Genomic DNA, 22547 nt, shown 5'->3' on the forward strand with positions numbered 1-22547 from the left:
GAATTCGCATATCTTAAGGTTCCATGACGTAAGCACACAGTGCACGCAGCGAAACAAAATAACAGACTTGCAGTTCCCTTCCATGTTTTTAACAAATTTAGATTGGCTTAAAGCTGTGTCTGAAAACAGACGGAGCAAGAGTGGACGACGACATAACTGCTGTCGTTCACTCCTCCTGCTAGCGCTCTGTCTCGAAGAATTATGTACTTTTCTTTCTTTCTTTCTTTCTTTCTTTCTTTCTTTCTTTCTTTCTTTCTTTCTTTCTTTCTTTCTTTCTTTCTTTCCCTCTTTCTTTCTTTATTTATTTCTTCTTTTCTTTCTTCCTTTTTTTCTTTCTTTCTACCGCTCAAATTACATGGCGCAATACTTGCACGCACAGATCATTATTATCATCGAATTCAAGAGACGCCAAATTTCTCTGCTCTTCTTGCAACACAGGGAAGGAGACGGGAACACAAGTAATACCCCTGTCACACGGGCATTTCGAGGGCCCTCGAACCGATAGTCTATCGACTCAAAGGCGATCGAGCGCTGCCACACGGGCAGTTTCAATGGCGATCGAGTCAATAGCCTATCGAGTCAACGGAGTAGCGCAGAACTCCATCGAGATTTCGAGGGCCTTCGAGCGCTGCCCAAGGTTGCTAGCGTTGCTTCGAGCGGCGCCAAGCGCACTTTCGTACACGACACATTCACGGTGCAAAAACACGAACAAACATTATTCGCATAAAATTTAATGCAAGCAGTCTGTAAAATTATTTTAAAATTATATTAGACTGGTTTTAAGCGCATTAAGCGCATTGATTTTGCGTTGCAGTCTTTGCGTTGCTTGCGTACTTAATGTTGACAACATGGCGGCACCCTGCCCGCCCGCTTCACAGCGATAACAGCTTCCTCGCTAATCCCTCAAAGCAATATCGTGTTCTAAGCTGTTGTATTCGCCTTCGATTTGTCCATTCTTACCCTCGCATAAGGTTTCCAGAGACAAATAGCTCTTGCTTTTCAGATATCATGGCGATTTCCCAGGTCTTAAGCCTGACGAAGCAGCGCTCCGACAAAGTTGGACTGGCTTGGTTTTGGCTCGTCTTGTATTAGAGTGGCTACAGCAGTGTAAGCATATGTCTCTCGCGTACGTGCAATTAAAAGGGTTTTGAACGACTTTCGCGTATGCCTGTATTTCAGCATTTAGTATACATTTATCAAATAATTTTGTTATTTTTGCAAAATCCAAAGTAGCGATTGTGGCGCCACACATCCGTGGTGTAAGACACGAGAACCATTTCAATGGCCATTGAGATTTGCCGTGTAGCAGCGGCGACTTCGATGGCGATTGAGAATCTCGAAGACCCTCGACTCGAGGGTGATTGAAACTGGCCGTGTGACAGGGGTATAACTAAGCGGTAGCTAAGCTCTCAGCACTTGCTCCAGGAGAAAGTAACACTGCAGCTCTTAGCCCTGTTACAGGAGGCCAGTATCATCCAAAAGGTAATCGAGCTATTTCACTCGGCTACTTCTCGTGTTTCTGGAAGATAGCGACCTCCTGGAGCAGTGCTAAGAGCTCACTATAAGGCATTCGAGGAGAAGTTTTTGACACAGATATTTTGTGAATAACAGCGTCTGAACCTTACTGCCGTCACGACTCCCACGAGAGCTGTCTGTTCGTACGTAACGAAGCATGCCGTACCTTTTGGCAAAAGGCACAGTTGCAGGTGAAGTAGTACTGCCTCTCGAGCGCCGCTATTCTGTCCTCCTTGAGGAGCAGTTTGTCCACGTAGCAGATGTATATCTGTGTCGAAAATTGAGCGTTGATCGCTTATGTGAATATCTCGCATACAAGACCATAAACGCACGACCTTGGATTCACATGATGCTCGCTGAACTTACCTCTCGCACGCTGTTCACGCTGAGGCTTCTGGTCGCCCTGACGGTGAGGCGCGTCCCTTCGAACACGTAGGCAGCGTCTGGGTCGCAGGAATGATCAAATATGGACGCCCTGTGTACGAGGAGGGGAAGAAATCGACGTGTAAGAGCGCGTGTGCGATGTTGCCAGCAGTGAACGGCAGCACAGCTGTAGCATACACAGCGCGTCTCGGTATGGATTAGTACCCGCACGCGCAGTTGACCGAATCGCACTTCTGGCGAGAAGGTCTGGTTTCATGTGACCACGGAGATGCATGTTTTAAGCAGGTGAAGCTTTGGCGCCTGAGGCTGTAGCATGCCGGGAAAATTTACTCACCCGATGTACAAGCCCTGGCCCACTGGCTTTAACTCATTGTCCGTTATGCAAAATCGGTTGATCACCATCTGGAACACACACCCATAAAATGAGCACGTAAACACTTCCGTCGGTGAATCAGTTAGTGAGGCACACGGGGGAACAAACATGCGCACCCTGCCAAATATTTCCAGCCCATCCAGTAATGGCGGCACGTTGTTTTCTCCTAGAATGTACTTGACGGTGGCCCAGGCGGCGTGGAACTTTGGCAATGTCACCGGGTCGTTCATTATTTCGTTCGCATCTGCAACAATACAAAGGTGTACTCAGACCTGGGCTAAAGCGGTGAGCATTGGCACTCCCTGCACGCCCTCATACGACCTTGCGAATGACGAATCGTTCGCAGACGCATCCCGCCGGCACTGCCACTGAAAGCTGCGGAAGAAAACAGGCTTTTTCGCCGGTTTTTAAACTATGTGGGTACGCCATAGGTTCCAACGTGCCCGATTTATCTGTCAGGCTGAGTTTGCTATGCAGGCTGCCGACGTAGCGTGAATAAAAGATATCAAACGCTGCAGAAATGAGAATCAAGTGATAAATATTTCTGGCATCGTTTAGTGGAAGCATTTGTATTTTCCAACTAAATTAATTTAACAAACTTTACAGAAATCATTAACCAACTCTCAAGCCGCTGGAGGTACGCAAAAAGTTGCTAAGGATTTCAGCTGATAAGGCTGTGATCCTACAATCATCATTATCGTCGTCGTTGTCTGTATTCATTCACCCTTAAATACCTCTGGGAGAGGTATTACATAGGAGGGGGGGGGGAGAACCTCGGAATAACATAATACGCCACAATCAGTATCACAGTCGTAGTCAGGTAGGATACAAAAAGAAAAAAAAGTCCATAATCCCTTTTAGACAAGTGCGGACAAGCATGGCACGGAACACGAAAGATAATACGCAAAGACAAGAGTAACCCACATTAGGTTTTCAAGTGTAATGTCAGCAACCTCCGGAACTTGCATGGATCGCGTTCTGTAACAACGAGTCAGGTAATGACCTCCAATTTTCTATGGAAACGGGCAGACATTATTTGTTAAAGCGTTAGAGGAGCCGTGGAGTCGTAGAATGCTCATGGGATTGAAGAGGCGGCGCGATGTCCCGAGGGCTGGGAGTAGAACGGAGTCCCGAAGTGAAGCAAAGCAGAAGTTCAGTGTATGAAAGAAAGATAAGCGGGCGATTTTTTTCCTCCTGCGCACCAGAGGCTTGATGTCGAGGGATAACTTTATGCTGGTAATGCCAGAGTGAGTGTTGTAATCGGATGAAATGAAGCGATCTGCACGGTTTTGTATGGCTTCTACACTATCAATTAAGCAAGTTTGATGTGGATTCCAAATTGGGGAGGCAAATTCTAGTGTAATGCGGATGAAAGTTTTGTAGACTAGGCTGCAGATGCAACGATGGGAGAAACTTAGGTGCCGTCTGATAAACCCGAGTGATTTCGAAGTCTAAGCTGCAAGCTTCACGATGTGCTCGGACCACGTGAGGTCGTTGGTGATATGAATTCCAAGATACCCGTAAGATTGGACTTGGAAAAGGGTGGCTGAGTTCAACGAATGTGCAGAGCTGACGTTAGTGCGCTGCCGTGTTACCTGCATGTATTTGCACTTGGATACGTTGAGCTTCACTAGCCATGTGGAACCCCAGTTTTCGATTCTGTTTAAGTCAATCTGATACCGTAACTGATCATTGTTGGTGTTTGTGCGACGGTACAGGACACAGTCATCTGAGAAAAAGACGAATGGACGATGAATTGCCGGTCGGAAGATTGATGAAGATTAAGCACAGAAGTGAACTCGGCACCGAGCAGAGAAAACTTTGGTTTTAGGCGAATGATTATTATCAGTAACAGTAAACTAACAGCGATCGGCTAGGAAACAACAAATCCACGTTAATCTCAGACGATGACGGCACAAGCAGGAAAGTTTGGCTAAAAGGCGCTGGTGGGGTGCGCGATCAAAAGCTTTCCAGAAGTCCAGATAGGTGACGTCAGTTTGAAATGAAGAACATAAATTCAGGCGAAGGTCGGTAGTGAACTGGAAAAGATAGGTTTCGCAGAGTAACGGGATCGGAAGCCGTGCTGCTGGAGAAAAAAAGATATAGTTGGAGTCAAGATGAGATACCATTTGTGGATATATAATGTGCTGCAGTAGTTTGCAGGCATTGTGCTAATGAAATCGGACGGTAGATAAAATGATCAGAACGGTTGTCTGCTTTAAAAACAGGAACTACTCGGCTCAACTTCCAGTCATCTGGAATTGAACAAGTAGTAATCGAATGCGTGAATATTATCTGAAAAATCTGGCTAGAGATATCCTTGGTGCATTTCAGTAACTTGGCTGGTGTATTATTCAGTCCTGTGGCGCTTGACACCTTAACTGATCAATGAGGTTTGCGATACCACAAGCAGTGACGGGAATAGACGGCATCTGCGAAAATGAACACTTGGGTAGGGGAGGGATATTTATATGCTAGGTTCATTGGTAAAAACAGAGGAGAAATAATAATTCATTACCACACTGCGTTTATCTGATGGAAGCTCGAAACCGTCATGGTTAACGAAAGAGATATTATGCGAAGACTTCTTGCCTGGCGTTAAAGTCTCCATACTTTTGGGGGGTTGGAGTAAATGATGTCCAGCAGATACCAGTGATAAAATTTTCTTTTTGAGCGTCGCAGAAGTCTCGTGTATTCGCGAAGACATGAGAAATATTTTTCCCACCGTAGAGTAGGAAAAGTGCTGGCCGAATGATTTGCTACACGAAAGTGCCACTTCTTTTTTCTTTAAAAGTTTTCTGCCGGCAATAGATGACAAGGGTCTGCTGGCGTCGCCTTGAATGAATACAAGGGGCACATGTATATTAATGAGTGATAACAATTTTGGTTTGAAAAGCAACCAATTTTCACCTACTGTTCTTGCTGAGGACATGCGGAAGTGATGAAAAAACTTGTCTAGCTCGGTGATAATACTTAAAATGTCGGCCTTCTTATAGTCACGAATAGACTTGAATGATGGCTGACGAGTGGCGGTGGGCACAGATAAGATGAACAATAAAGTGCAATGATCGCTGAAGCCGGCAATGCTTGATAATGACAGGATAAATTCTGGGTTCGAAGGTGAAGAGTATTGTTTGGGCGAGTTGGTATGTCGACTCTTTGCGTAAGGTTGAAAGTAAGAACTAAATTGGGAACTCCCTCGATTGACTGGGATGTGGGGAAAAATTAAAACAGTTATTGTTAGGGAAGTTGAAGTCACCGCAGAGTTAGTAAGTTGCACGGAGTAAGCGGGCTTTTAGGTCTAGCAGTATCGAATGCAGTTCGTTAAAGAATGATATGTCGCACTATGGAGCACGATAGGCAGCAATTAGTATGATTGTAATAGAAGGAAGCTATAACATGAGAGAATATAGATGAGCCCGAAATAAGGAGGGCTCCCCGCTCCACCAAAGTACCGCGGGGCTATAGCATGACAGCAGCAATTTCATGATTGCTGATTGAGAAAACAGAAAAAGACTGTACACTTGACTTCACAAACACAAGTACACCGCCCTTCCTTCGCCCTACCTTGTCGCGCCTGTAGACTGTGAACGATTCGTACGACGTGCAGTAGCTCGTCATTCTAAATGTCCGAATTAAGCCACGACTCGGTAAATATAGCTGTCCAAGGTGCGATTCAACAGCATTTTAGGGGTAAGGGTGAGAAAGCCGAGCGCATGCCTCCGTACGTCAGGTCCAAGGCGTTGATCTCTGCACGTGAACCTATTGGCCACGCGTATCGATTACGCGCAAAGATCACGCGCGGAGACGAGCAGACGGAAGATGTGTAGGAAAAAACTGTTTATTAGCGCTCATTAGACCATTACTCCGAAAGTATGGGTGAGAAGCATCCCCCCCCCCCCCCCCCCCCGAAGTAGGTATCGATAGAACCATGGCCCCTTTGGTGCCTTTTCAAGTTCGACGCAGAAGTAAAAAACAAATCTCGTTATCCTGAATATCCCCTCTCACGTTGCTTCCACGCGTGCGGACAGGCGCTTGGGAATCTGGCCCCTGCAGCGGAAAGAAGGTAAAGGCGAGGGGGAGGACTTCTTCGCGCTGGGAGACGTATGCTCTACGTACGCGACTCCATGTCCTCGAGCGTCCTCATGTGGCCCTGTACCATTTCCTTGCAGTCCTTCATGCGTTCCTTCTGTGGGAAGAGGGGGGATGACAAAGCGGAAAGACAAGCAGCGTCGATCAGACAAGCGCAAAGGGCCGAACGAAACACTTCGCTGTTGTAAACGCCTTTATTGGCCCCGAAAAAAAAAAGATTGTGCACATTTGTTAAAGAGTTAAGTAGCGTTGGAACGCCTTGCTAGATCACAATAACCTCTATCCGTCAGAGCGCGCGAGGATGCATTTCCTGAACGCGCGTAACGATAAATTAAACGCATTTTTTCATGGTTTAGTTTCTGACCGCGGCTCAATCAATACTCAATTATTTATAACACACCACACAAATAGCAGCAAAAACTTCAGGAAACGAAGGTTATCCTTTCAAGCATCTTCACATGGATGTAAAACACACTTCTATGGTAGCTTGTGGGTTTTGCTCGATATCGGGTGCCGCCAGATTCAGCATTTAACCAAACGACACATGGCGCTGTATTCTAGAAAAGTTACGCGCACTGTGCTGTATAGCTGTGCTACCTTTGACGTCTTTTCCGCGAATCTTTTGCGATGCGAGGCCCGAAAACTTCGCATTTTGCTCTTCAGCGCTAAGTGAAGTTCCCGAAAGCGCAACTGAGGCCATGGCCGTGTCTTCCATGATCTCACGCGGAAGTGAAGACAGGGAAGGCAGAAAACATTAACGAAGGTGTTAAGCGCGAATGTACGAAGATATCAGACAGGCACAAACACAGCGCTATCTGAGGGCGCCGTGTTTGTCCCTGTCTCATGTCTTCGTCCATGCCGACCTCTAACAACTTCGTCAAAATGTGCAACAACTGGCTCAAGAATCAGCTCTGAAGAGAACATACTTTCGCCAGAGATTCGTTTCTCAGTCCTAGTAGAACCATGCATTCATGCTGCTATTTTTTTTCAAATAAGTAAGGATACGCACAAAGAGCTGAATCCCGAAGAGGCCATATACTCCGTGTCACTAAAGTCGCACAGTGTTCTGCAGAAGCGGTGGCTCCTGTCATTCGTGGGCTGGTCCTCCATGGCGTTTGAAGAAAACCGATCAATGGGAGTCCCTGGCATAAGTGAGTGGAGCTGAACGACGGCGGGGGTTTCAAACGGCTTCAGTTTTAAAGTGTAGCAGACAATCTAAGCAAAACTGCGCACGCCTTGTGCGGCACGCGGGGAAGTACATTTTACTGAGCTCTTCGCGACCCGTAGAAAGCTTTGCAGCGCATTTCGAGCAGAACACCGCGCATTTCGGGCTCAGCGTTAAAACGTGACCCGTCGCTGGCGTACATGACGCGAACCCACGAGCATGGATGCCACGCTGATAACACACATGCGCGCAGACAAGACGCGCATGAGTTCCGGGAAGCTCACCTGCAGCTTGTGGACTATACGGGTGAGCAGGCGCACCGTGACGTCTGGAATGTCGGGAAACACGTCCTCGAAGTAGCAGCACTCGGGAAGGTGCTCGGACAGGGCGGACGCCTGCGGTCAAGCACACTTGCAGCGCGGACAGCGCGAGAGCCCTCCCCTGCGACGAATTTATCTCCCTCTTTCTCTCCCCCACCCTTTTCACTCCCTCATTCATTCTCTTTCCTCGCGGCGCAGTTCCGCCATCCACCCCGAAATAGACAGCTACTGCGCTTTCTAGTGTTTCCACTGCACCGCATCCGTCACACACATCACTCGTCGCGATTCCGTGACGAACCCGTCGTTCCCCGGGCCACACGCAGCCAATGCGCGCGCGGAGGATCATTGCACATTGTGACTGTGTAAGTGCGCGACAGCCGGTGACACTGTCGATGCGCTCACCTCCCGCGATGCGTGGGTCGGGGTGCTGCTTTCGGAGATGGTCGTGGATGGCCCACGCACGTCCTCCAGCGCAAGGGGCAGATCGCTGGCAGGTAGTTGGTGTGCAGCGGTCGCGAGGTCGTCAGCATCTTCGGCAACGAAGAAGCTGACGAATCTCCGAAAGCAGCACCCCCGACCCACGCATCGCGGGAGGTCGACAGTGTCACCGGCTGTCGCGCACTTACACGGTCACAACGTGAAATGATCCTCCGCGCGCGCATTGGCTGCGTGTGGCCCGGGGAACGACGGGTGCGTCACGGAATCGCGACGAGTGATGTGTGTGACGGATGCGGTGCAGAGGAAACACTAGAACACCTGCTCCTCCACTGTGCCGCGTTCGCCGATGCTCGTCGCGACATGCTCGCACGAAAGCCGGCGGCGCTATGCATACTGGGTAGTCCGCCATTTTGTCGTCCTTGGTAGCAGCCGACGCAGGAAGCGCACGTTGGTTTTTACGCTCGCGTAGTACGTGCGTGCGACAGTGCTGGCGTTATGGTGTACTGTGCTGTTGTGGGCTGCACCAGCAGAACCCAAAGCAAAGCGCAGAAACTGAAAACAGGACAGGCCGACTGCCGGTTCCTCAAGATTCCAAAGATACGCCTGCACGAGTGCGAGAAAGCAAAGCAGCTTTCATATCGACGCCGACGCGAGTGGCTGGCACGTATTAACAGGAGTTAATGTGGGTAGCAAAGCCGCTTCACAAGGCTGATAGATGGCTTGTCAATCTGCGTGTGGCAAATGTCATAAAGAGTTGATGCAGTTATGCGACCTGCTCTGTAAGAATACCATTTGGTGCTGAGGCTTTGTTTCCTTGTCTTCTCTTCTATGCTGGACACAGCTTTTTCGTTTACTTGCAATGTAGCATAAATTTTGCTGCAGTGAACCAACAGTTGATCATACGTTAGTCCAACCGTACTTCTGTCATACAGCAGACGCAGATCTGCACCCTTGCAGCTTCGTACTGCAGGCACATACCGGTCACTGTACCGCGGATTTGTGCTGGCCACAGCCGGTCGATGCCCCATCTCGATCACTGAGGCAAAGAATTGTTGCCATTCTGAGGCCGTCGGCTCCGGCACTGTTGGTCGTGGGTATGGTTTCGGCGCACAGTCTGCGCCCTCGGATTTGTCGTTAAGGCGGCGTTTTTTCATGGTCGATGACGACAGGTCCATTTCCGACACCGGGCGCACACCAATCGTCTTGACGGTGGCCGGCAGCCAGGCGTTGGGGCCGTCTGTGCAGGATTGTTCTTGACGTGCGCGCACACGACACTCCACATAAAATAGCAGGGCAGCAACATGCGAGCAGGCCTCTCCGTTGCCGGCCATGCAGGTACAGTAAGCCGACACAATGTGACCGTCGCTTTCTGCGAGGACCCAGACGTCCACGGGTGGCTTATTCAAACTTTGCGAGTGGTTCACCTGGGCGCAAATGACAACGGCGACGAAAGGAATTAGTACTTCACGAAAAAAAAAGGTTTTATGTCCTTACCTGTGTTTTGAGGATCACTGTGTCGGCTACGACCGTTTTCATGCATGGCTCGCGTACCCATCCACTTGTGAGGAAGTTGTGCCCTTCCAAAGCTTTTCTGGCCTTAAGCTGCTGCCGAGTAACAAAGCTAGTTCTCAGAACTAGAAATTCGTGAATATCGGCGATGTCGACGGGCGGCCACAAGTTGAAATCGACAGTGCAGTCATCCGCGCATAGCGTGAATGGGTCCACGCCGCACTGTTTTGTTTTCTCCTCGTAGCGCGCCCGGTCTTTCGGGCACAGAGTCGACACGTAGGTCTCTGACGAAACTGCCGACATCTTCAAAGCACGCCCGGCGAATATGCAACCCGTTGTTAGTTTTGATGACTGTAGACGATACGGCACTCGGACAAAAACACTGCTGCCTGGCCTGGGTGCGTCGGCTGCTAACAAGGACGACAAAATGGCGGACTACTCAGAATGCATAGCGCCGCCGGCTTTCGTGCTAACACCCTATAGGGCGCAGGGTATACTACCAGACTCCATCAAGACGCTATTGTGGCCGCAGGGCAGTGCGCGCACTCGTGAGCGAACTTTGGTGAGCCTCTGTGCATTCCTCGAACACACGGGCTTGACGTCCCATCTGTTCTCCGTCAGGTAGTTACACGCAGTGACCGAACGCTCAGCGAGTGCTACCTTGAACGATTAATAACTGGACACCCCACTTCAGTTGTAACCAACACAGTGCTGTGCGCGTGTGTGATTTAATTCCTCTAAAATGAACTAATCACGCGCACAACCTGGACACATTTCTTATTGTGTAAATAGTTTGTACATATTACTTCTCCCCCTATCCTCCCTTCCTGTCCCCTCACCTCTTTCATTTCATTTCTCCATTCCGCCTGCTATCCTTTATTTCCGCTGCCCCAGCTCAGGTGCTTCAGTATCGATTGCAGATGCCGGGGCTAGCAAAAATCTTTTCCTTCCTTTTTACTATGATTTTTAATAAAAACCACTACCACCACCACTGCGCCTTTCGCTGCAACCACCCAACCATCCACACGTGTCCACGCCTTTGTCTCGAGTGCTACGGCGGCACTGAGCTTTGCACTGGTCGCAAAGCGAGGGCGAACAGCGGATCCTGAGACGAGCACGCAGGTAGATCGCAGTGCTGAAAGAGGCGACTAAATAGCGGCAATGCGCACGAACTCAAAGGTGTGAAGCAGGTACTTAACTAAATCTGCCACCATTAAAAAAGGGGGAGGGGGAAGCAAATAAATAAATTTATTAACAAAAGCCCTCGGAACCCGAACGCACTCATGGCTGGTATATAGTCGTTGCATTTCAGGGTTGTCAAAACAAACTTTACCGCGAAGAAATGAAAATATAACGAAAGGCTGCATGCTTATCGAGCGAGCAGGCGTAGAGCATTTCGTAGTGCACCTCTCGTAAGAACAGACAGATGTCTGTCACTAAATTTTGGTTCCTCGTGGTAGCGCGTTTGCGCACCTGCAAGCCTACACCGAAAGAGCGCAGCCGACCTTAACCGTGTCCCGCTTCCCAGGCAGGTATTTGCGTTGGAATTGGCCTCGTCGACCTTTTCTGCGGCTTAAACCGCCGCCAGCTCAACATTGTCCTTCCAGGTTGTCAGTGCGATCAAGTGCAGGACGAAAGAATTTAGACTCGGAGCGGACGCTGCAGCAAAAGGAAGCGGTTAACGAATCACCGCTCAGTGTTATTTATTTACAGTATTGAAAGCATTCACGCAGACAACGTAGCCGCCTACGCGTCCTGCCCGCTTCATCTCATGTTTTATACTGATCACGAAGAAGGTGGTCCGACACACAGCCTCCGTGCCGGAATTCCGTGTGACGAGATTTTTCTGCCCGACGTGAGGTTTCTGCCTTGCCGGAAACCTCGTTCAGGCGGTGGCAAAATTAAGCATAGTTGAACGGCACCGTGAAGTTGCAACTGATGCTTTAATTTCTTCACGACGATCTACTCAGCGATATTCCTTTTGCCTGCAATCCTCGCACTGAGCTAGAGCAGGTGCCGGCCCTGTACACGCAAAAATCGCGATTACAGCGCTTGCCGTGCCAATGTCCGCGTGGTAAAGACCTTAATGTGCGAAAGCGTTTTTGCAGTTTTTATTTCGGAGAACATGCGCCTATATATACTCGACAAAAAGCGGCATCCGCCCACCTGGCACAACTTGTTGCAGTAATGGGCCACGCGGCACCTGGAACAGGACTTCAGGCTGTCACACCTGCAGCAGAAAACAGCAGCATATGTATGGTCGCACTCTGAAATTTCTCGACAGGCACTGCGATGTCTATGCATGCACGGGAGACGTTTCGCTACGACAGATATGCGGCCTCGGGCACAAACCTAAGTTGCGCCCTGGCGAATATAGGGCTGCACGTCTCAGCAGTGATATACCTCCCACCAGTGTTGTAGGAGTTACCAAAAAAAGTAACTAAATACGTTACTCGTTACGCTAAGAAAAAAGGAACGCGTTACCGCCCTACGTTACCTACAAAAAAAGTAACGCGTTACCGTTAACGTTACCGAAAAAAGTACCGCGCGTTACTTTGCCGTTACTTCATGACCATAAATTCTAATTAGTGCGTCTTCGCCTTATGAACTCACGATAACAATTCTATAAAGCTCATATCTCGCATATAACTTCTAGCCCAAACAACCATTTTACTCGAAATCCGGATTTAACGAGATTATTTTGCACAAATGTGCACGAGCTTATCAATGTTATAGCGGCCTAAAGTTGCTTGTAGAGTTATATGTGATGGATTCTAACTCTGCGGCACATGGTGAAGCCATTTTCTGAATGTGACATTAAACACAATATGACACTTCATCATCAATTCTAACTTCACAAAGAAAACATCGCGGAAGTCTCAACAGATTTACAGTACTTCTGAAAAATATGATTTTCCAAAATGCTCGGCACGCTTCCACTCTGTAGAGAGTGTTGTTTGTGAGTGGTTCAGGAAGGGGAGGTAGGTGAAGGCAAGTGTGTGAATGCGTGTTCGTGCACGTGTTTCGTGCTTTATGGCTATTCCGGCTTTTTGTTTCAGTTGGGTGCGTCATCAAGGGCAGGTGTTTTCTGGCATGCATACGAGCCGAAAAAAAAGTCATCGAGAGCACCTGTTAGTTTATTTGCAACATCAATTCAGGTGCAACATGACTTTAGGGCTGAGTGGGGGGCAACGAAAAGTAACTAGTAACGTGACACGTCACGTTACCGAAAAATGTTAACGCAAATACGTTACCCGTTACAGTTCTCAAATGGTAACGACTACGTTACTAAGTTGCCTAATAAAGTAACGCGTTACCGGTAACGCCGTTACTTGTAACGCGTTACCGCCAACACTGCCTCCCACACATCCATTTCAAGCCCGTAGGCGCCGTTAACTACTCGGAAAATGGTGTGGTATGACAGTACGATAGGTTTAACGTCCTGAGGTGGCGCGTGAGCTATGAGCGACGCTGTAGTGGAGGGCTCCGGATTAATGCCGGCCAGCTGATGTTCTTTGACGTGCGCTGTAATCGCACAGAACGCGGTCGTGTTCTGCATATCACCTGCATCGAAGCGCGGCTGCTGCAGCCGGGATTCGATCACGCAACTCTGGTACCACCAGCCGAACGCTACAGCCTCTGAGCCACCGCGGCGGGTGCCCTCCATATCTGGCTCATGTCCGCTGCATTTAATTTAAGCTAGAATACCCTCAACGTGCATCTGTTTTCTAATCTGCCGTGTTTTCTGTCCATCTCTTAATGCTGCCTATTTATATTATTCTCATCACTTCCTATAGTTCCAAATCCAGCTTTCTGCTGGCCTCCAAGTGTCGGCCCTATAGGCGAGTACTAGCAAGATAAAAATGACCTCTACTTTCCTTTTATTTTATTTATTTATTTTCGCATACTGCAGTTTTGCATGGGCCTATGGCAGGCGGAGATTAAAAAGCAACTTAGGGACTATCAATTGGATTGATGGGAGGTAATGAGACAGCATTCTTCTTTAACTCGCCAGTCTATTCCAATTCTTATTGCGTTCCAATTCTGATTCTATTCAAACTCCAAGAACGCAAAATGTGTCCCATTCATAGATCGCGATGGGTCCTCATGCCACAACTGGCGCAGTGACGCAGAGGTTAAGCGATGCTCCACTGCAATGGTCGGTAGATGTTTCAAACACAGCCACCTGTGGGGGCTTGCGTTGCTCTTCCCGAGCGTTGCGAGAAGGAGTATAGCTACCGCGAGCATCATTTTTGCAGAGTTTGGGACGCTGTATAATTTGCATGCGAGCCTGCTGCTGTCTCAGTCACTTTTTTCTTAGTCAGTTTCGTTTTGATGAGTCAGTCATCCTTCGCCCGGCGTCCCCCTTCTCTCCCCGACAGGTGGAGAGGGGGACGACTGGTAGGTGGAACGTGTAAAAAGGGAAATCCCCCCCCCCCCCCAACTCCACCTGCTATCACAAAGACGCCGACGCCGGACAGTTTTCGCCTTCATGGCTCTCCTAATGCGGTCGCATTAAAAAAAAAAACGCTTCTACGGTCGTAACAATCAGCAGTACACGACACACTATGAAAACAAAGTGAAACGCAAAGTAAGAACACGTCAGCTACACATCCTTTCAAAGGAAGAGCATGAATCAGTGACGTCGGCCAGCTGCCGTTCGATAATATGGGACTAACTGCATGCAGTCCGCGACATCTTATTCTCCTGATGATTCTCCTCCTATGACCTGGATATTCCCTTCGCTTTTGTAGATGAACTACAAGCTACTTGATTGTTCCTCCTTCGTCACATTGTTCGAAAAATCAGAGTTTATGCATACTAGCATGAACGAAAACCGTCTGGGCTTTCATTCACTCAGCCTTGGGCTTTCAACGTCTCCTTGGCGGGTTTCACATGGTCGACGCATCGTGGTTGGCGTTGTTTGGAAATGTGCCGTCTGTGCCGTGGTCTTGCCCCTGCTGTCGCTTTGTGCGTTTTACCCACTCCTCGTTTTATTGTTTGGTTTTGTTATGTTTTCTTGTTTTTTGAGCGCTGTTTCTTTCGCTGCAATTCCTTTCTCTCACCTTGTGATTCGCTGCGAGCGTCAGATGTTAGCAGCTTCCCTGTGCCCTTTACCTCGTGTCTTGTTCATCACGCGCTGTGCACTCCTCATTATCTCTCACCAAGTAACCTTCTTCTTCTGCTTTCTTATCAATTATCTTGAAGCCATAAAATAACAATTTCCAAGTAATCAACACCACGAGAAGGGTGAGTGTTCGGGCTAGTGGGTAGTCAACATGAGGATCCATAGCGCACTCAATTGAGGGGACACAACACGAGACACAACACGAGCTTAGTGCTCGTGTTGTGTCCTCTCAATTGAGTGTGCTATGGATCCTCATGTCAACACCACAAATTGCGTTAAAAAAAATCCCTATCGTACTTCATTTCATTGATTGTTGGCTTCCGTCATGCATGTCATGGCGAGCCCATCTTTTCCCTTCCCATGTCTGCTCAAACCTCTACCCTTGTAATTTCTCGGATTACGGCAGCGCTCTGCGTTTCCTGAAGCTCACACGGTCGCTCGAACTAATTCGTACCTTGAGTTGCTTATCAAGACATCGTCGGTGTATCAGAAGTTGCTCTAGCATTTCCAGTTGATTCTGGCACCTAATTCTTCCCAAATTAATGGGCTGAAGACCGTTTGCAGCACTATGCCTTTTGCAGACATATAGCTGATGAATAACAGCGGGTAGATTCGGTCTTCCTGACCGACACGCGCTTTTTAGTGGTATTTTCTCGTTTTTCTTTTCGGGGAACAAGGTCGCCGATGCGTCCAATTGTAGATATTTCCAAGTAAATTTGGTATATATACGGTTGATTACTTTACGCCTTGGGTGCGCAGTGCCTGCATATGCGCTGCTGTTTTCACTGAACCAAACGCTTTCTCGTAGTTCATGAAGCCCATATATATGGGGGGAAGGGGGGGGGGGGGTGCGTGGATTCCTGCAGATTTATAACCAGGCATGAATGGGATCTACGTCGAGCACCGTCTCCGAAAAGCAGCCTGTTCTCAAGGTTGATTCAAGTCTAACATTGCTATATTTTTATTAGCAATTATACAAGCAATAAATTATTTACCGTTCGTTCCCGATAGGAAACGGACATGTAATCAGTCTGTTTTTTTTTAAGTATTTGACATTCACCTGCCTGCATTTTCCTTATGCCCCAAGTACACTTGACGCCATGGAGCGTTTTGTTTACACAGTATCAAGCTTTCCGAGTAGGCTACATCTGTTGTTTCAGTAGCTCACCAGTCACACGATTTTTTTTCTTGGCGTCATAACACTGGAAGTACTCTTCCGACGCCTACAAATGCAGACATTCCCATATCCATCCAAGTAACATACCATAGATCCGGACTCATTTATTTGATCGGGAATGGCGCCTCTGTGGCGGCACCTCCAATCAACACGATATGGCCTGAGCCTGTCAGGCTAATCCCAAATTAGTGCCCATTTGTCAACCAACGGCCGAGGGGCGGGAGGCGGCTTTGACCAGCTCGCAGCTCGATGACTCAGTCCGGCTCCTCAACTGTAGTAGTATTTTTAATAACTGACGAAATTGAAATGTTGCCTTTAAATGAAAGTTTTGAATATTCTCTCTGAAGCAGTGTTTTCCTATGCAGGTGGCGCTGTTGACGTCGAAGTATAGTAAACTGAACAATGGCGAACTGCCTGAACGCACGATTAAAGAAGCCTGCCGTGACAGAACTTCTGACTGCGTATCAATAAATAACAGCCGCCGGATAGGTGCCGCTGATCGTTGTCGTTTTCACGGCCAGAAGATGGGCGCGGACTGCATACGTTCTGTACAGTTGAAAGACAAGCACCGCCGTGAACGCCTTGCCCATGCATCCACTCCAGAGCGGGTGGCACGCGCTGATAAGCTGATTCGTGGGGACCGTCGCTTTAAGCAGAGGGTGAACACATACACTGTGGCTATATCGCAACTGTGCATCACACAACCGACGAAGAACTCGGTTTGAGAAAATGCTTCAAGGTGGGTCAGTCGTCAGCTGAGAAAGGGCATGAAACAAGCCAGATTGCGCGTGTGCCAGCTAAATTTGGCTCATTAAGGGCCAAAGGAGATGGCTCTCTGTCGTGCCGCCACCTGAGATTAGTTCTGTGACGGTACGCAAAATAATGTCAGCACCTTGCCACTTTTACATCCAAATTGATGGTAACCTCCTTTTTGGAGCGCGATATAGTGCGGTGCTGACTGAATGTGCTGTCCACTTTGCACTCCGTTTCGCGAGGCATAAAATTTCGTGCGCGTATGTGTAGAATTTGTCCGCAGAGAGATAGAATCGTTTAAAACGGCAATGCACGGCCCTACAAGAATTAATAAACCATCGCCGCGACGGAACAGCTGCAGTTCCCAGTACTTTTTCCACACCCCGCTTACTCGTTGGTCAGCAGTTGCCCTATGTCTAAATCTTACGATGGCATGCTGAGACTACATCATGGCACTGGTGCCCGAAGTAGATAGCCGCTGCTGAAGCATACATAAAAAGATATTTGTTCCCGCAAAAGATATTATTCCAAAATTTCATTTGATCGTAGCACCTTTAAACTCCATCTCTTAATAAAGTTGCAGCCAGTACGGAAAAAGTTATTGAACACCCCTCGTAGATTTCGCAGATTCAGTTACGCGACCGCAGAAGATGGAAAGGGAAAGGGAGGGAGAAAGAGAGGGGCTCTAGTCTGTACGTACGCAACCGCGGAGGCCGCTGAACACGCTCGACCACGGCCGGACTGGAGAGGCGCCGTTCTCCAGTCCGGCCGTGGCTCGACAAATTGGCAGCGGCAAAAAAAAAAAAATTGTTACTGAGAGCTGTTCTCTGCCATGACGCGGAACGCGGCGTCAGTGATCTGCTTAAGATGTTAAAGTTACGGGCTTGTTGACCTCCGCAAACTTTCACCATTTCGTTTTTTAAACCGTATGGGAGCTCCAGATTAGGAGAACCGTGGCGCGACTATAATACTAAAGTGCCGGCGTTACAGCGCTAAGCAAGGTTTGCCGCGGAGCATTTACAGCTGTCTCATTGCCCAAGCAGAACAAGGTGAACTCAAAAATAAAAAAGAATGGGAAGAGTTGGAACTTGGATGGGCGCTTGTGATTTCGGAGTGCAACCCGGTTGGGGCCGAACTTTCAGACACCGGGCAAGACAGCCCCGTGAAGAGCTGACGCCCAAAGTGCGCGACCGCCAAGCGACATCGCCTCCTCACCCTCGCGCCAGGTCTGGTCTCTGCAGCATAAGCTGCTGCGCCACAACAGTCACGCAACCGGGGACAGAGTGAGCAAAATGTGCAACGCCGAGCTGGAGTCTCTCCTGTTTTCTCCCACTAGCATTACGACACAGGTGGGCAACCAGCGCCTGCGCGGAGTGCGCCGCGCAAGGACGGTCGCGTAGCGGACACATCGCGCGCGAAGTTGCATTCGCGCGTTACTCCCGCGATACACGAGGGACATCCCTCGCCGTCTATTTTCGACGTAATCGCTACCTGTGCGACCGACCAGAGGCGGAATCCTGAGGGTGGAAAGAAAGGGGGGGGGGGCGCAATTAGAGGACCGGCGCTGCGGGAGCGAGCTTCGCCGTCTGACGCCGTGCCAAGCGAAAGAAAAATCACCGCGCGTCGGGCTTTTCGTGTACACTAAGTAAACAAGCGTGCGTGCGCGCGCCCAGTGCAGCAATGGCAGCCGGTGTGTATTTTGGGGGAGGGGGTGTATGCTATGCGAGAGCACGTCAGTCCTTCGGGACCGGCCCGAGTGACGGAACACTTTGGCGGCAGTGCCATGCGTGCCTGCCACAACGCACCATACGCTGAGCGGCGGTTGCGTGGCCAACGTTAGCGCCTCATCGCTGGCCGCCCACTCCCGCCCAATCATCCTTTCCTTCCTTCTCTCCATTCTGGCTCTCAACAGTAGTCCGTCGTTCGCTTGCATATATCCCATGATGGGGGCTGACAGCCTCCAGCTGTCCCGTTGGCACCAGAGGCGTTGAACTTAGTGAGTGGCAGCGGCGACAGCGGCAGCCGACCGAGTTCATTCTGTTTGGATCGCTTGAGCTCCTGCGCACACAAGCTGTACTTCCGGCGATCGCTGAAATGCATGGGGAGATGAGCGCGGCACTGCTGGCTGTTCTGTCGGTTCCCGCTTATGCTTCGAGATCTCTCCAATGAAACATCGGTATCGTGCGTCCCCTTTTCACGTGAGAAGTTTATTGCCAAACCGGCTGGAAACACTGACGTGCGTTCGCAGTACGACTCGTGCGACATGTGCAATACGAACGCGCAGCATATCGCTGAAGCATTACTATAGGGCGGAGTAAGTGAACTGCGCCGTGCGCAGCGCAAGAGGCGAAGGGGGAGGGGCGAGGCGAGTGCGGTGCTACTGCGATTGTCGAAGACCTTCGCTTACCTCTTCAACTCAGAATGAGCCAAGAGCGCACTTTCCGTCAAAATGGGTACGATAAGGAGAGGCCTCAAAGCGGCAGCCACTGGCCACGAAGAGGCCTGGAATCGGGCAGCATCAGACTTCCTCACATTAATCACAGAATGAAATCTTTCAATACCTGTCCAAACCGTTTATTATAAGCTTACGCTTAATCCTGATCACGGTGCTCCTGACGATATGAGTGTCTGCACTGTGCAGGAGGAGTTTTTCTAAATGGCAGCTTTTCTCAGACTACTTAAGATTTACAATTAATGGGAAGGGACAGTCTATAGGCTTTCAGATAGTGCAATATTATGTATCGAAAACGAACTGACACTGACTTTGATGATAAGCAGCTTTGCAGCCCTCAAGGGCAGAAAAGGACAATTTAGATTCACCGGGATATTTTTACTTTTCTCGCTCCATCATGCACTCATTGCAAGTGTCTTTCGGAATAAATATAAATCATATAAAAGAGCACTATAAATGGCATAACGCGGGCTGTTTTCTAATTTGTACATACTTTTTTCGTGATCCTGATTGGATGTCAACTGACATGCTCATTTAGTACATTCTGAAAGGTGATTGCAATTCATGACTGGTTATTCGTCACTTGTCATTCTTGATTAAAGTTGTGTGTTTTCCAGCACGTCTTTGATGTGTCTTGATTGATTGTTCATTACATATATTCATGTATATGTTTATATGTAAAAATAAACATTTGTATTTGTTGCTGGTAGCGCCTTCGGATATAAGTTGAGTTGATTTCTGTTTGTTCAGCTTGTCATTGCGTCGTATACAAAGCTTTACTTCTTTTTGGTCGTTCCTGCGCATCTATAGTACAGACTTGTTTTCAGATACTCGGACAGTATTTGCATTGGTTGATTATTCGCTCGTCTCTAGTCATTACTATACACATAGTAGTTTACTTGTTTTGAGCATGAAAAATATGCACCGTGTTCTGCTATAGCTCCTTCCGACCATCCCTGCGCTCCTGCGCATATCGGCACATGTATTCAGGTCCTAAAACAATGTTTGCATTTCTTGCCTGTTTTTCAGCCCTGTTGTTAATTTGCTTATGTAGCGTCAGTCCATGCACTAACGCAAGTCACAAAACGTCTGCCTTGTTTACTTGTTTGTCAGGGCTCCCTTGTAAAAAAAAATATGTCGCACTTGTTTCTATGTTTTATTTCCCCAATAAGCATGTAAAAATATTCACTAAGTAGTGTGATGTCTTAGTGAATTATCTGCCAAACTGCACAGAGGAACCTCCACATTGAAGAAGAAAAAGTGGCGCAAGGAAAGGGGGAGGGGGGCAACACACCTAGCTGCCGATTACTCCGGTACGGTATGACACTTTGCGATGGTCTGCGCTCGGTCTCTTGCGCTCGGGTGAACACGGGCCGCTAAAACGCCGGCGTGCTGAAGCTTCGGCGCGCGATAAAGAAAGGCAGCTGCCGCCCGAATTAATTGGACGGCACCCAAAAACTACGACGTCTCTAACAAACGGTGTGCGTCACAGTGACGTGAAATCACTCATACGCGAACGAGGAAGGGAGCGGACCTGGAATAGAGTCATCAACTAAAAGTTTTATTAAATGTGAAAAAAAGTGGGTGTCAACTATATAGCTATAGGTGCTGCACCTCCCCTGACCTGAGACATATGCACTGCATGCATACGAACTTTAATTTTTCGTTTTCGCAGGCCAAAATAACTCGGCAGAGGGCTGCTTTAAGGACGGCTCGAGAAGCAGAAGAGGACGAAGCGCCGACACCGACAAACCTATGTGACGCATGCGGGGAAGTTGAATCTGTAGGTCATTTTCTCCTCTACTGTCCACAGTTCGCACTTCAGAGAAAGATTTACCTAGAGGTCCCTCTCTCCAGATTAGGGCTCCCGTTATCCCTGCCACTGTTATTATCGTTCGGTGCGAGCGCCAAAGGATTTGCATTGGGTTCAATTTGTGGGATTCTCCATGATTACATAATTGCAACTGGTAGGTTGATTTGCTAATTCTTTTAAAGTTCTTCGAGCTCTTTTTTTTTCACCAAAATGCTGGCTGTTATTTTACTTTAAATATTATTCTGTCGTTTTCATTGATACATTTTTTTTCAAAATTCACACTCGGTGTTAAAATTTTGTCATAATCTCCTATGGAATTTCCTTGTTTATGCCACCACACCTTGGTCGATCCCCGCATGTGGGTATATGCCATGTTTTAAGAGGAAGAAGAAGAAGACCATTTCCACTAGCCTGCTGCTCCGACTTGACCAGTCCCTGACTAAAGAGGCAATGTTACAGCCAAGGTTCCTGCCTCGTCACTGAGCCAAGCCACAACAAACGACAGCCGGAAAGAAAGCCTTTCCTTACAAGCTTGGCGAATCTCTCGGTTGAGCTTGCAGTCACGTGTCGGTGCTTTCGCATTTCAGGCTGAATATTTTCTTCTAAAACAAGACTATTGCATCTGAAACCTTGCTGAAAAAGTATTTTTCAAAATGGTTAACGTTATACCGACGACAAGGGCGCTTCGGATTAATTTTGGGCACCTATAGCTTTTTTTTTAACGTGCGTGGAGACCTCCGTACACTTGCATTTCGCGTGCATCGAGTTGCGGTCCCCGTGGCTGGAGCTCAAAAATACGCCGCCTCGCGTTCTGCAGCTGGTCGCCATACGCGCTGCGCCGCCGCAGCGGATAGGGTCTCAGTGACCGACGCACAGTCAACCACTTCACCCCCATAATTAATATATGCCACAAGATGGCTTCGTTCGACGCCCCACGGCCTGTCGAAAGTTGGCCAATATCTGCACTCGCAAAATTTTGTTTCGACAAGCCGTTCACATACAGAAAAAAAAGATAGAAGCCCTGCTTTAATAAAACTATGGCGCTTGTACGTCCGCTCGCGTCACCTATGCGCTGGAAACCCCCATATCACCCCTAAATGCCAAGTGCACGATTCTTGGATATCAATTTTAATTGTGAGGCAACTGTGGAATATTATAAGGTACTTTTGGAAATATTGAAGGTAATGGTTCCCCAAAGCGTAGCAAAAATCTTTCTTTTAAAGTTTGTCCATCGCTCGCATCATGTAGCTATGACTGCCATATAAAACTAATGGGGAACGTTTTTGACAATAGAAAGAACGTTAATAGCAAAAAAAAAATACAGGCCCACCGAAGGGAGATCTGCGGATATATTGATTGTTATAGTGAAATATTCCGATATTTGAAAAAAATGCGTTCGTTAACAACTTCCCGTTTAAAATGCGCTCG

At 48.3% G+C, this 22547-nt stretch overlaps 1 protein-coding gene across 1 annotated transcript in view; it reads right to left on the reverse strand.

The window, feature by feature from the left end:
• LOC144114555 (histone-lysine N-methyltransferase SMYD3-like) overlaps positions 1 to 22547 on the reverse strand; it is a 33328-nt gene that overhangs the window by 6911 nt on the left and 3870 nt on the right. The window contains exons 2-8 of the mRNA XM_077648374.1: positions 11963 to 12026; positions 7814 to 7924; positions 6392 to 6461; positions 2389 to 2516; positions 2234 to 2301; positions 1882 to 1990; positions 1682 to 1783 (exon numbers count right to left, since the gene is read on the reverse strand). Of these exons, the coding sequence (XP_077504500.1) occupies positions 1682 to 1783; positions 1882 to 1990; positions 2234 to 2301; positions 2389 to 2516; positions 6392 to 6461; positions 7814 to 7924; positions 11963 to 12026 (652 nt within the window). The remainder of the gene's footprint in view (positions 1 to 1681; positions 1784 to 1881; positions 1991 to 2233; positions 2302 to 2388; positions 2517 to 6391; positions 6462 to 7813; positions 7925 to 11962; positions 12027 to 22547) is intronic.

The sequence above is a fragment of the Amblyomma americanum genome, chromosome 1 (genome assembly GCF_052857255.1).
Source record: "Amblyomma americanum isolate KBUSLIRL-KWMA chromosome 1, ASM5285725v1, whole genome shotgun sequence".
NCBI lineage: Eukaryota > Metazoa > Arthropoda > Arachnida > Ixodida > Ixodidae > Amblyomma > Amblyomma americanum.